The 15,431-nt window shown below is 42.0% G+C and overlaps 1 protein-coding gene across 2 annotated transcripts in view; it reads right to left on the bottom strand.

The window, feature by feature from the left end:
* Positions 1-217: 217 nt before the first annotated feature.
* SLC39A12 (solute carrier family 39 member 12) overlaps positions 218-15,431 on the bottom strand; it is a 79,025-nt gene continuing 63,811 nt past the window's right edge. For both annotated transcript variants that reach the window (XM_033931288.1, XM_033931289.1), the window contains exons 12-13: positions 11,454-11,641; positions 218-1,020 (exon numbers count right to left, since the gene is read on the bottom strand). In XM_033931288.1, coding sequence (XP_033787179.1) covers positions 880-1,020; positions 11,454-11,641 — 329 coding nt within the window. In that variant the 3' untranslated portion in view covers positions 218-879. The remainder of the gene's footprint in view (positions 1,021-11,453; positions 11,642-15,431) is intronic.

Genomic DNA, 15,431 nt, shown 5'->3' with positions numbered 1-15,431 from the left:
GATGGTGTGCGGCAGTTAAGAGAGCTTTCCGCTCTATTTTTCTGCCTTGACTAAGCCTCTGAGTGGCAACTCCGGTTGCTTTCTCCCTTAGCTTACCATTCCGCAATGAGGGTTCGTGTTACAAAATTATTATTATTATCATGGCTATATTATGCCTTTTTTTCTAATAAGAAAATTTATGGGGCAGGTTTTTAGCTTAGTGTGGTGAGCCGGGTCCGGTCTATTGGCACCGCAGCTTATTTTGGTTCTTTTAAGGATCTTGGTGCAGCATTTTTGAGATATTTCTGTTGACATAGAATTCCTATGAGCAGCAGAGGTCTTACCACCGCAGCCGGCGCTAAAAATGCTAGCGTGGCTTTGTAAAGGAGGGGCTAGATCTTATCCTGAAAAGGAGCAACCTTATGACCAGCTGATCATCCTATTCTAACTAGAAGTGCCAATAGATTATTTAAAACTTAGGGCTGGAATTCAGCACAAAACATTTTTCTCCACTAGTGGTTTATAGCATAGCTTTTGATAAGAGAATGCTGAGAAAAATAACTTTCGAGACACTGTTGAATAGATCTTTCTGAAGGTGTTAATTGTTTGCTGGGTGAAAAGGCCCTATAATTTTGAACCTGTAGTTTGATTAGCTTAACTAAGATGTGATGAAAGCTCTGCTCTGGTATTTACAGAAGTAGTATTGAAAACAAAAAGGCTCTGCACATCAGAACTAATATTACTGTTTTATAAACCAAGCAGATTATTATATCTCTAACAGATGTAGTAAGCTTTGATGAGAAGAGTCCCACTTTAATACGTTTCAAAGCCTGCAGTGCTTCCGATCCGCATCCAAGAAGAATCAGTAGTATAAACATTCAGGGCAGGCCTTTGGAAAGTTCAATGTAAATTTGGTACTTTAATTTTATGTTCATATATAGCCAGAAGTAAAAGGCAAAGCCAGCCTAAGAGCAGTCCAAGATTTTGAAGAAGAAACAGCAGCCAGGGTCGTTGCGTTTGAATGTGAATCATTTCCGGAAGCTAGAGAAAGAAATGAAAACAACAGTTATGATTCATTATTAAGTGACCACAATCCTCTCAGAAGGTTTATATAAAAGATAGAAAGCATTCTTAAAGAAAATATGAAACCCTGAATCCTTCGGTATTTTGAAATCTTTACAGTACATACTTTGTATACGTAAGTAGGATTAATCACTCAAACCAGTAATCTTTTGTAATTAATTTTTGACTGAATCAGTTTTCAAAGGAAATAGCAGAAAAAAGGCTTAGAAAGCATGTCGAAAATGATACCCTTTTATTGGATTAAATCAGGCCATCTGTGGCTAGCTTTTAAAAGCTCTGCTTCTTTCACCACGCTAGGGAGGAAACAGCAGAAGCAGAACAACATTCATTCAAGTTTTTGAATACGGTCAGATCCGCCCAGGATAAAGATTGTAGGTGTGCAGCAGCAGCTAAGAAAGCAAGTAGAATGCTAGCAATTAGGAAAGGAATGGAAAACCAAAATTGAGAATGCTATAATGCCTTTGTATTGCTCCATGGTGCGACCGCACCTCGAATATTGTGTGCAGTTCTGGTCACCGCATCTCAAAAAACATAGAGCGGAATTAGGAAAAGTACAAAGAAGGGTGGCAAAAATGATAAAGGGGATGGGATGACTTCCCTATGAGGAAAGGCTAAAGCAACTAGGGCTCTTCAGCTTGGAGAAGAGACGGCTGAGTGGACATGTGATAGAAGTCTATAAAATATGGAATGGAATGGGTAGATGTGAATCGCTGGTTTATTATTTCCAAAAAATACTAGAACTAACTGGTGTGCAATAAAGCTACTAAGTAGTAGATTTAAAACAAACTGGAGAAAATATTTCTTCACTCAACATGTAATTTAATTCTGGACTTTATTGTTAGAGAATGTGGTAAAAACAGTTAGCTTAGCATGGTTTAAAAAAGGTTTGGCTAATTTCCTAAAAGAGAAGTTCATAAGCTATTATTAAGATTGACTTTTGAAAATCCACTGCTTCTTTCTAGGATAAACAGCATAAAATCTATTTTACTCTTCTGGGATCTTGCCAGGTACTTGTGACCTGGATTAGCCACTGTTAGAAATAGGATCTGGGTTTGATGGATCTTTGGTCTGTCTCAGTATGGCAATGCTTAATTTCTTATGATATTCAGCCATGGTGTCAGCATGGCTTATCACAGCTAAAAATGTCTTTCCACAAGATGTGCTCAGGTGTCCTGCAGTGGTTTTGGGATTGATGCATGGTATATTTTTTTCTGATTTTTATCTGATTGTATGTCTTTCCTATCCAGAATATTGGCATTTCTTTCCCATTATAATGAAAATTTATTGTAAACTTAACATAGTAACATAGTAGATGACGGCAGATAAAGACCCGAATGGTCCATTCAGTCTGCCCAACCTGATTTAATTTAAATTTTTTTAAAAAAAAATTTCTTCTTAGCTATTTCTGGGCAAGAATCCAAAGCTCTACCCGGTACTGTGCTTGGGTTCCAACTGCTGAAGTTTCCGTCAAAGCTCACACCAGCCCATCCACACCCTCCCAGCCATTGAAGCCCTCCCCAGCCCATCCTCAACCAAACGGCCATATACAGACACACACCATGCAAGTCTGCCCAGTACTGGCCTTAGTTCTTCAATATTTACTATTATTTTCTGATTCTTGATCCTCTGTGTTCATCCCACGCTTCTTTGATTTAGCATGAAAGATGGTATATAAAGTATTGAATAAACTAAAAACTATAAGCATATGAAGGGATAAAGTGATGTCCAAGATGGGAGAATAAATGAAAGTGCCAGAAGAAGAGCGAGGGGATTGGAGGGGGTGTGGGCTGTTAGACTGGAGACTGGCAAGAGTGCAGAGAATGTGTGAGAAAAATGGAAAACTGGGTTATGTTAAAGGAAGGATGAAAATGAATGAGTTAAGGGAGGGATGAAAATAAGTGAATAACGGTGAGCTGGTCAATGTGGAGGGGCATTTCAGATATGATGTCTAAATCCAAGTTTAGATGTTTAGCGAACATACACAAAAAGCCAGTACCAAACATGCCCATTTTCAAGATTTCAAAATATCTATCATGGTTTTGGTTTTCTTTTAATGGATATGTTTGTGCTCAGTGAGTCTATCATTTTGAACCATTTGTGAAAAAAGCATGTCCAAAAGAAAAACATGCAGAACAAGCCATTGGGATGTAGGAGGGGGCCAGCAGTCTTAGTAGACTGGCCAAACAGACATCCCAGCAGAACAGTGGGGCACTCTAGGTGGCATTGCAGTGGATTTCACATAAAAAGTCCCAGGTTCAAATCTCAGCATAGCCCTCCAAAACCCACTGTACTCCACACCGACAGTCCTTATGCCTGCAGGTGCACCTACAAGTCAATTAGGATGGAATTTGAAAGGCTTACAAATTCCACCTTAAGTGTAGTGGTTAGAGTGGAGTATGGGCCTGAGATTCCATCTCTATGGTTCTCTACACCGCTCACCAGGCTACTCCAGGAACTTTCTAGACTGGTCATAACATCTGAAGCTGTCATACAGGAGGCATGTACTGTTTCATTCATGTCTTTGGGGCATGGGAGGGGGGGTCAATAACTACTGTGGGAGTGTGGTCAATCTTATATACCTCATCTGGTCAGTTTGGGCACCTTTTTGGAACTTATTTGTTGTTAAAACATGTCTATCTCCAGACTTCTAAATTGTGCCCTAGACATATTCTTAAATGTTCAATTATGGCAGAAAAATGCCCAAGTCATGAGCCCGCCCTAGTGCAACCCACACCATACTTCTAACATGACCCCTTGAGATTTAGACAAACTGCAGGTTTCAAAAATAGAAAAGTGGAAGGGTTTGGTGAGAAAAACATCCATCTGCCCCTTTATGCCACTTTTTGGACATCTTTCTTTTTTGAAAATGAGCCCCATAATGTATTTGGATTTTCAGAAGACCTCCAACAAAATCCCTCATGAAATACTTCTTTGTAAATTAAAGTCCTGGTACAGGAGACAATGCATTTAAGTACAGTATACTGTAAACTGGCTGAAAGGAAAGAGAGAGTAGGACTAAATATTAGTTACGAGTTATCCATATGGAAAAGGGTCATAATGAAGTATCCCAAGGGTTTTCACTTGAATTGGTGCTCTTTTAACATATTCATAAGTGTTCTGGAGATAGAAGTGATGAGTGAGGTGATCACATATGTGGATCGACACAAAATTATTCCAAACAGCAGAAGACTGTGACCTATTTCTAGAAGCATCTTGTGAAGCTAGGAAACTGGGCATCTAAATAGCAGATGCAATCTAATATAAAGAAGTGTGAAGTGATACACATAAATAGGGAAAAACAATTCCACCTACAGATACAAATTACTAGCAATGGGCTGTCAAATAAGCAGTGCACACTGGAGAGTCGAAGATGGACTTCTCGGCTCCGCAGAAAAGTAAGAACTGAGGAGACGCGCCCTGGTCTGGGCGGGAAGGCCATACCCATCCGGTCCAGGCGATTTAGCTAAATGCAGCTTCTTGATCCCCAGACGAATCTTCGCCTCCGAGATAGGCGCATTCAACAGATCTAATGTACCATAAAGATTAATACATTCATACTATGAGTAAAGAGGGTGCACTTTTTCTGATAGAGAGCCAACTTTAAAGCAAAGAGGGCACACTAATTTGAAAGAGCATGTACGCTGAACGGCATTGCCCAAAAACAAAAATGAATACGAACAAGAACAAAGCAAAATGAACAATCCTGCAAATGACACGAGGATGAAACAAAATAAAAATTGTAAAATGCCCATCCCTACAAATTAGGGTTGCATTTTGAGTAAAATCTTTAATTGCAATTATGCTATAAATGGCACTGTGGGGTTGATTGACAACCATGCCAACTGGCGTTTATAAGTTAGACACCATTAGGCACCATTTACAGAATAAGGCCTTTGTGGTCTGCTCTGAATCTTTTGCTCTGATTCATCCGCCCCTGAGGAAACAGGAAGTTGTATCAAAAGGGGAAGGCAGGTCAGAGGGAAAGCTTGGGAGTAGGCCGCAAATAGCAACAGAGTATCTCTGCTGCCTTTGCTACTGGGACAAAGATCTGGGGGGAGGGGGGAGAATGGAGGGAAAGAGGAGAAGATGCTGGGAGGCGACTGCAGCCTAATGAATTTTATTGGTTGCAATCTTTTGTGACTAATGTGCAGCCTTAGTACAAATTGCTGGGTTCTGGGTTAGAAGTCACCACCATTGAGAAAGATCTTGAATGTGGACAGTGTTTTGAAATTTTCAGTGTAATGTGCTAAGGCTAATTGAGCAAATGGATTATAGTGATTATTTGAAAAGACAGAAAGACCAAAACTGAGAATATCATTGTGCCTTTTTATAAATCCCTGGTAGAACTGCATCTTGAGTATTGAGTCTCATTCTAGCAGTCCCATCTCGGAAAATATTATAGTGGAAGTGGCGTAGTAAGGGATGGGGGGTAGACTGCCCTGGGCACCGGCACTTTTCCCTTCCCCCCGGTACCTCTTTAAATCAGCATGAACAACTTCTCCAGGTTGCTGCTGGCCTGGCTCCCCTCTACAATAACTTCCTGGTCGTGGGTCCAGGAAGTAATGTCAGAGGGAAATCCAATGTAGGCGTGAGCAGCAGGCTGAAGAAGCTGCTCGCTCTGGCGAAGATTGAAAGAGCTGTGGGGGAAGGAAGGGTGCGAGTGTAGTGTGGGGAACGAAGGGGCGTGGAAGGAGCAGGAGGGTGTGGGGTGGGCACTAATGCCCCGAGCGCCTCCTACGCCACTGTATAGTGGAACTACAGAAAGGCTCAGAGATAGGCAACAAAAATGATAAAGAGGATGAAACATCGCCTATATAAAGAAAGGCTAAAACGGGTTTGTGTTCTTTAGCTTAAAGACTGAAAGGCCATTTGATAGAAGTTTATAAAATTATGAGGGGGGCTGGATAAGTTGTAACAGAAACTAAGGGCTAGATTCACAAAGCAAACCGATCGTGTACCGATCGGTTTGCGACTCCTTTACAATCAAATTTTCCACCGGCCCCATTTACTAACCTCTCCAACGATCCGCTTCGAATCCGTGCATGCAAATGAGGAGAAACGCATGCAAAGTAGGCAGGGACGTGATTCACAACACATTTCATGGTCTGACTGGGCTGGCCGATCAACTCCAGAAGCGACTGCTAGGGACCAGTCGCAGACCTTCTTTTCCCACTCTCCAGCGCCGCCCTGTTCTCTGCCGCCTTGATCTTGCTGTTTCAGGGGCTTCAGAAGCCCTGGGGCCGGGGATGGACTAGAGGCTCATGAATAAAAGATGCCTGGCCAGCAGCCAAAGAACTATTATTGCAATGACTGGACCAAAATAAGCTTGGATGTGATGTAACAGCAAATGAAAGGTAAGGTACCAGATCCCAGCTCTGGTTCTAGTCCAAAAACAAACTGCTAAGCCCAGAAAAGGAAACCTGGAAAATAGAGATCACAACAGAGAAACTCCAAAATTCCTCTTGCCGCCTAGACTGATTTCTGCTGCCTTCCCAGCAGTGCGAGCCCGCAGGTTTAAAGTAGGGCTGCACTGTGGCATGCAGCCCTGCTTTAAACCCGCGGGCTCACACTGCAGGGAAGGCGGCAGAGAGCAGGAGATCCAACCTGCGTGAAGGAAAAAGGTTTTAAAAAAAGTGTTGCAGCTAAATGGGCATGCGCAGATCATCTATAGATGATCTGCACATGCACGAGGTCGCACAACAGCGATCTGTGCCGGCAGATGGGTGCGTTCCTCCGATCGCCCCATCTGCATATTTTAGTTTGAAGAATTCGTCGGACCTGCTCAGATCGGGCCCGATTGGGCAGGTTTGTGAATCCAGTCCTAAGGGTCCTTTTACTAAGTCGCACTAACCACGCTCGCTAAATTGATTAGCGCGTGCTAAATCGGTTAGCGCGCCTTAGTAAAAGGACTCCCTAACTTTTTAATCTATAATAGCATCTTTTTGAAATCAGTTTTTACAGGTGTATGAAATATACAAGTGCAAATATTGGACTTTGCATGTGGAAATTGCAAATAAATCTTAAAAAAAAAAAAATAAATCTCCATTATCTATTATTCTAAACAATGTTAAGTGGTCATTGTTTTCTGCAGGAATTATTTTGAAGTCTGGATTTTATGCCTGGAATTGGGACTAATCAGATGTTCATAACTCTATGTCTGCTGTGCATTTCTAACTTACAGTTTGAAACGATAGCTTACATTTTATTGCAAAATGCTTTGATGGGAAAGAACTGCATACCAAATAGTAAAAGGAAAACTGAAAATTAAACATGCCCTTGGGAGCATCTAATTAAAGTACTTTTAACTGGCCGAAAGATGGCAATTTTCAGACAGCAGAACTTAATCTACTTTCAAGTCAGCCAGATGGAGGCATGTGATGCAAATTTAATGGATCCTCAGTAGGTGGCACTCTTATATTAATTATAGACCAACACAGAACATACAGTATTTACATTGTCAACATATAATTTCTTGCCAGAGTACTTCAGCACAATGATTATAGTTGATTTCCAGTTTAGCTGTTATGAATTCTTACTTCTTACCTCTCCCTTTACTACATATTAGTATGCAGAAAACAAAATACCAAGATCTAATGTACCATAAAGATTAATACATTCATACAAACAGGGAGCAAAGATTTGAAACATTTGCCTAATACTTTTAATTCTGACTAGAGAATGACACAGTGACAAAATTCATCACCGTTCCCATCCCCGCGGATAACCGCGGGAAACCATCTTCATGTCATTCTTTAAGGAGAGAGGGAAGAATCAGAGTATAATTGGGCACAACCACTGACCCGCAAGCTTTGCTTTGAAGAATGCTGGTGTAGAAGGACTGAGGTTGAAATAGACACTAAAAAATGACATGGAATTATTTCCTGCGGTTATCCGTGGGGATGGGAACGGTGATGAATTTTGTCACCGTGTCATTCTCTAATTCTGACTGAAATGGCAATGCTATATATAATCTATTACTCTTCCGATGGTTAAAAACTTCAACAAGGTAATAATATACTTAGGGTGCAGAATGCAAGACATCAATAAACATTACCCCAACTGCATGAAGAAATTAATAAATAAACTTGATTGGATTGGTTTATTTATAATCTGCCTTTTACAAGGCAAGCAACATCAATACCTTCATAAATATACACAAATGACATTTCAATCGTTTTATAAAAATTAAAATTGATAACACCAAATTACTTTATTAATTTCATCACGCACTTCACACCCTAAACCTACCAACTGAAGATTTGTCTCCCCCTTGGGCAGCCAGCACTTTTCCTAATGGCAGCCAGCAATACTTGTCTCAAGCCGACGCCATTTCCAGCCTCTCTTTGGGGCCTGATGGCAGGAAGGAGTGGGAGGTGGCGGGATGGTGGGGGTTTACAGGGGGGTGGAGGGATGTCAGGAGTGTGAGTGGATGTCGGACGGGAGGGGTGTAGTGCCAGGGATCTCTGTGGAGGGGGCTGGGGGATCTGAGCCTGTGAGGTAGGAAGGGAGAGAGGAATCTTCCCTGCCAGTTCAGTTGATCCTGGCATGGGGAATCCCCATCAGCTGAGCTGGCAGGATTCCTCAAAATCAGCTCAGCTGATGTGGATTCCCCTGTCGCTATCAGCTGATGGCAAGCTATTTTGATGGGGTTGGACAATTTGATACCACATCCGAACAACTTGCTTTTATGCATTTTTCGTGTGGACATTTTTATATCTGGGGATATCAAAAAAAGATAGACATATTATGCATAACTGGAGCATTAAAAAAAAACAACAACAGAAATCTTAGGCCTTCTTATATCAAGCTGCATTAGTGTTTTCTTATCGCAGGTTGCTGTGGTAAAAGCTCTGATGTTCATAGGAATTCTATGAGCGTTGTAGCTTTTTTCGCAGTGGCCTGTGATAAAACACCCTAATGCAGCTTGATAAAGGGGGAGGGGCCTAAGTGTGGTATTACTTGAATTACATGACCTGTGAATGAGTGTCAGGTTATCACTACCATGGCATTCTGATATTCCTGATATTGTATATATACATTAAAACGATAAAAATGTTTTTTGAGATAGGCCCAGTTTATTTATTGAAACTTTCTGTCTCTCTTTCCCCCTCATATTAGTTGAATTAGTTGGCGTTGCTCAGGGAAATCAAACGCCTAATGGCTGACATTGGAAAATCAGACTTTTATTGGAAAGCAATGGTCTATAAAATGTTTTTGTTTTATAGTTCAGGGTGAATACATAGACATTTCTATCAATTCGACACTTATAACTGGCCATGAGAAAAGCAAGATGTTCTCAGCTTAATGCCTGCCACCTTAAGTGACTCTCCTAGAGCTTTACTGATGAGAAGTCAAAGAGAGGGTGAGTTGCGTTTCTAAGAGAAAGAAAGAAAGAAAAAGGCCTCCGTTGCCTTCCTCTATCTTGACTGTTATTGAGGCAGTATTCTAGAATCTTGTTACTCTTTGGGATTCTGGAATCTTGCAATTCTTTGGTATTCTGTATGGAATGTTGCTACTCCTTGGGTTTTGGCCAGGTACTAGGGACCTGGATTGGCCACCGTGAGAACAGGCTACTGGGCTTGATGGACCATTGGTCTGACCCAGTAAGGCTATTCTTATGTTCTTATCTTAGAGAAGACCTAACATTCTGGGTCAAGAACAAGAACATAACCCTCTTCTGGATGAAAAGTTTGGCTGCCAAGTTTGATCGCATTTACTTGAACAGTTGCCAAATGTATAAAGAGCACACAAACAACATTTTATAAATACATATACAGATAAATATAGAGCAGTAGTTCTTGAACTTGGCCTGGGGGAGTACTAGTCAATCAAGCATTTGGTATATCAGCACTGAATAAGCGTGGGATAAAATTGCACGACATGGGAGAAGGAGTTGCAATTCTGTGTCATGCAGAGTCATTGTGGATATCCTGAAAACATCACTGGCTGGTCTTCACCAAGGACTAGTCTGAGAATCACTGATATAGACAAATATACATTCATATCGGTTAAATGAACTGAACGTGCCAGACCACGAATACGTTCTCTTAAAAATCTTGGTTTGTTTTACTTCTATAAAATGCCCCCTTCTGAAAATATGAACAGGACAAACTTAATCCAGACAAAACATACAGTACAAGCAATGTGCATGGAATTACTATTCTGTAAAAGAGCATAACCAGGAGAGTGTGGCGCAGTGGTTAAAGCTACAGCCTCAGCACCCTGAGGTTGTGGGTTCAATCCCACGCTGCTCCTTGTGACACTGGGCAAATCACTTAATCCCCCCATTGCCCCAGGTACATTAGATAGATTGTGAGCCCACTGGGACAGACAGGGGAAAATGTTTGAGTACCTGAATAAATGCAGGTAAACCGTTCTGAGCTCCCCTGGGAGAACGGTATAGAAAATTGAATAAATAAATAAATTAGAAAAATGTGAGCTTCTCATTTTAATTTTTTTTTTTTTTACTTACTGCTGTATGGATAACTTATTTTGAATAAAAATATCTTGATAGGGTAACTTCAAACTGCTATATTAACTTCCACATCAGTAAGGTTTTTGACAGGTAAGGATGTGCATTTTTGTGTTTTTTGTACATATTTAAAAAAAATTAAGGGGGAAATTTGTCAATGGGTGCTTCCACATTTGTGTGTGCTAAACAATAAAGCACTGTATTACAAACTGTGTGCCGCGGCGAGAATCTTGATGCGCTGTGATACGCCGGCGAGGAGAGGCACTGGCTGACTGCCTACAGGATGTGCCCCTCAAGGCGAGAGGCACATCCTGTAGGCAGTCGGCTGGCTTCTCTTCTCCTCGCCATCACCTCTGCGCCTCTCCCAGCCCCTCCCCCCCACCCCTCTACTGCTGGCTCAGGACCCCGTCTGAAGGGCCTCCGCGCATGCGGACATTGACATAATGATGTTGCGCATGCGTGTGATGTTATCGCGTCAGTGCCCGTGCATTTCCAGATGCCCTCCAGCCGCAGCCCTGAATTTAGTGTGACGCGGCTCCAGAGAGTTTACGAGACGCTGCGCTAAAGGAATGCAATGGGCGTTTGTAGTATTTAGCACACGCTAATTGTTAACACCCATTGATGAATTCCTCCCTTAGTACACATATATTGTTCAATATGCAATTAAACAAAGTAGCATACACTAAAATAAAATGATTAAAAAAAAAAAATTAAAAAAACCAACAGAAGATGGCATGAAGCAAAAGAAAAGAGTACAGTATAAAAAGATATGAAATAAAAAAAAGGGAACAAAAAAAATTGTACTGCCTGCACACTCCAGGTTACACAGTAGTTTCTACTGTTCTTTATTTGTTTGGCACTGTTTCTAGTTTAAAAATCAATAAAGATTTATAAAAAATATATATATATCATTGCTTACCATTTCAACCAGTGACACGTACAAAAACATTCCAGCTGTGACAGTAAATATCCAGGTCTGAATGCTTGGGTCTGCTGATATGGACAGGCCAATAAAAAGGCCCACAAAGGCTGTCAATGCACTTATAAAATTAATTAAACAGGCCATCTTTGCCGATAGCCCAGTGTTCAACAGAACAGCAAAGTCTCCTGTAATTAAGACAAAACAGAATAAAGAATTTTCTTACTGAGTACTTGAAAAATAAAGCCCTCAAATTGTAACAGGTTGCCTAAAATTAGGTGCCAAGATGATCAACGCTACACGCAAATTTTATAAGGGCCCAGATTCTATAAATGGCGCCTGAAGTTGGGCACCTAGATCGGTGCACTTAGCTAATCTAGGTGCCTAACTTGATTGTTTTAGTTGGCTTAATTGGCACCGTTAACTGAAAGCACCATTAAAAATCAATTTAAAAACCATCAATTAGCTGATAGGCACCTAACTTGGTAGTCGTCTACTACTTTGAGGTAGGCATCTACTTCAAGGCATCAACCAACGAGTGGGCATGGTTAGGGGTGGATTTTGGGCGTGGTTTGACTTAGGCACCTAACTTAGATGCACTCATTTAGGCCAAGAAAACCCTGGCCTAAATGGGAGGGCGCCTAAGGTTTGAACGACTCCCTGTGCCCAAGACCAATTAGCATAGGACATGCCTACTCTCAACCTCCAAACATGCCCCCCACACTAATGTATTCTTTAGCACATGGGAAGCACACACCAAGCCCGCTGTTAGTGCATGGCTCCTAAGCATGTGCCACTATTGTTGTTTTTAGTAAAAAGGCCACTTGATAATTTATAGACCTTGTCGCACACCCGGTGCTGGCTGGTCAGAACGGCTACCGGGACGTGTGCAAGACATACAATCCAGACGTGCCTTTCCCAAGTGAAAAGCCCTGCTGGTGTTCCAATATCAGCTAATATCAAAAGAAAACAAGTTAGCTGTGATTTCAACAAAAAGAGAAGTGCTTTATTTCACAATAGCACTGAAAACAACACTGTAGCCACTGTTCAAAATTCAAATTCAAAAATAACAAGTTCAAAACAAAACACAGCTCAGAAGAAATGGCGCCTAAGTCAGCCAAGGTCTGAGCAACCTTCTCTTCAGGGTATATCCCTAATAGTCTTAACTGGTTTTTAGTCACAGATAAGGAAAATCATAATTGGTAATTGTAAGTCAATTTGCTTCTTCCAGCCCACTGTGTTAGCCTGGAATTGGACAGGCTTTCCCCTGCCAGTTCAGGTAAGCTGGCGGGGGGTGGGGAGTTGCTGAATCCACCTTGAAAAAACTTGCCAGAAAATGGCCCCACAATCCCAACCCAGGATCTTTTGTGGATTCAATCCCCACAACTCCCATTAACCTCAAACAGTAGCAAAACTTTCCTTATCTCAAGAAAAGGAAACAAATCCAAAAACACATAGTTCACAGTCCTTCAACAATATAGGAGAGTTCTTCTGGAGTGAGCTTTGGAAATGCTCACCCACACACACCCAGCCAGCACAAGTCCCAAAACACAATGCAGAAAAAAACACAAGGAGAAACTTCGCTTTCCTCCATGGGAATTTCCTCAGGCTCCCAGGTAAGGTCCATAGGTTCCTCAGTCTGTAGACCATCAAACAGACTTGGCAGAGACAGCTCATCCAGGTCTCTCATCTCAACTTCATTTTCAGTTTGGAACCTGGAAGCACCTGGCCACGAGTCTCCTTCCAGAGCTTGATCCAGACTGACTTTACTCAGCTTGCTCTGTTCTATTTGTCTAGCCTTCAGAGAGTCACGCCCTACTCTGTATGGGGGTTGGGCAGCCTGGTTCTGAGCTTTCAGCTGTTTTCCTATTAGCCTAAGCAGATGGGGGCTGGGCTGGATAGGAGCTTGTCTCCTATGGGAAGTTTTAACAGGAGCAGCTCTAGGTTTAGAGACCCTTATGTTCTCCTCTGGTTTCCCCTCCTCCCAGCCCTCTTGTTCTAGGGCGCCCTTGTCACTGACAGAGCTCTGGGAACTGTTTGTAGGAGGACTGCTGTACTGGTCTGCTCTCCTAACAGTCAGGGGGTTTTGTCCCTTCTCTGGCACAAACCTAACTCTGGCGCCGGGTTTGTGACAACCTCTAGAAAGAAAATTAGCATTGGGAAGAATTAATCTCAAATGCCATAAAGATATGATTCTCAGGTAGAGAGGGAGGGAATCCCAGAGTTGGGCCCTTTACACTGTAATAAGAATTTCTATAAATATCCAAATAGGCCTGATGGAAAGAAGGAATTATTAGATGATGTTGTCGTGAAGAATGGAGTATTCTTATAGGTGGATAACAAATCAACAGGCTAGCAAGAAAAAAAACGGTAACCCTGAGTTCAAGTTCAATTTATTTGATATACCAACAAAAATTATGTGGGGTTACTATTATGAGTCTGTATTGTATGCTTGTCTTTAAGTTTGTAAATCTATAAACAAATACATAAATAAACAGACAATCAGTACAAGTAAGGGGTTAGGGAGTTTCTCAGGCATGGGTACATTACAAGCGTTTGTGTGTGTGTGGGGGGGTAGGGGGGGGTAGGGGTTAAAAGCAACCTCAAAAAAGTAGGGTTTTAGCCTGGATTTGAATACTGCCAGGGATGGAGCTTGACAAACTGACTCAGGCAGCCTGTTCCAGTGTATAGTGCACCAAGAGAGTCTGGAGTTGGCAGTAGAGGAGAAGGGTACAGATAAGAGAGATTTGCCTGATGAATTGAGTTCCTGGGGAGGAGTATAGGGAGGGATAAGCGACAAAAGATATTGAGGAGTTGCAGAGTGAATGCACTTGTAAGAGGAGTTTGAACTGTATGTGGAAATGGATTGGGAGCCAATAAAGTGACTTGAGGAGAGGGGTGATGTGAGCATAGCGATTTATGGTGGAATATAAGTCGTGCAGCAGAATTTTGAACAAATTGAAGGGTAGAGAGATGGGTATGTGGAAGACCTGCGAATAGCAAGTTGCAGTAGTCTAGAAGAGAGGTGATAAGAGTGTGGATAAGGGTTTTGGTAGTGTGCTCAGAGAGGAAAGGTTAGATTTTGGTGATATTACAAGAAAGAAATGACAGGTTTTGCTGGTCTGTTGGATTTGTGCAGAGAAAGAGAGAAAGGAGTCAAAGATGACCCCCAAGGTTGCGAGCTGATGAGACAAAGAGGATGGGAGTGTTATCCACTGAGATAGAGCATGGGGGGAGAGGAGAGGTAGGTTTAGGTGAAAGGATAAGTTTTAAGTAGCAGTGGGACATCCGAGCAGTAGTGTCGGACAGGTAGGCTGAGATACGGGCCTGGATTCCTGTAGAGATTTCTGGTGTAGAGAGAAAGATCTAGGAATCGTCAAGTTAGAGGTGATATTGAAAACCATGGAAGAAGATCAGCGCACCATTGGAATGAGTATAGATGGTGAAAAGAAGAGGTCCCAGGACAGAGCCTTGGGATACCCCAACCAATAGTGAAATAGCAGTGGAGGAAGATCCACCACTGCATACTAAAGGTGAGGGATAAGAAGAGAGCCATGAAAGAACAGAGCTCTGATAGCCAAGTGAGGACAACGTAACAAGGAGAAGGTGGTAGTCTACAGTGTTAAAAGCAGTGGATGGATTGAGAAAGATGAGGATAGAATAGAGGCCTTTGGATCTGGCCAGGAACAGGTCATTGGAGCAAGGGCAGAGTCCATAGAGTGCAGGGGGTGAACGCCTGATTGGAGTGGGTCAAGAATAGCTAGGGATGACAGAAAACCAAGGCACCAGCGGTGAACAGCATGTTCAAGTAGTTTGGATAAGAAGGGAAGGAGGGAGATGGGGTGATAGTTAGAAGGGTTGGTGGGATCCAGTGAAGGTTTTTTTGAGGAACTGGTGTAATTATTGGCAAGTTTGAAGACATCAGGGTCAGTAGTGGAAAGTGATAGACTAAGGATATTACAAATAGAAGGGATGACA

This window comes from Geotrypetes seraphini, chromosome 2 (genome assembly GCF_902459505.1).
Source record: "Geotrypetes seraphini chromosome 2, aGeoSer1.1, whole genome shotgun sequence".
Lineage (NCBI taxonomy): Eukaryota > Metazoa > Chordata > Amphibia > Gymnophiona > Dermophiidae > Geotrypetes > Geotrypetes seraphini.
Note: the sequence above shows the minus strand (reverse complement) of the source record. Positions and strands in the feature narration are given on the sequence as shown.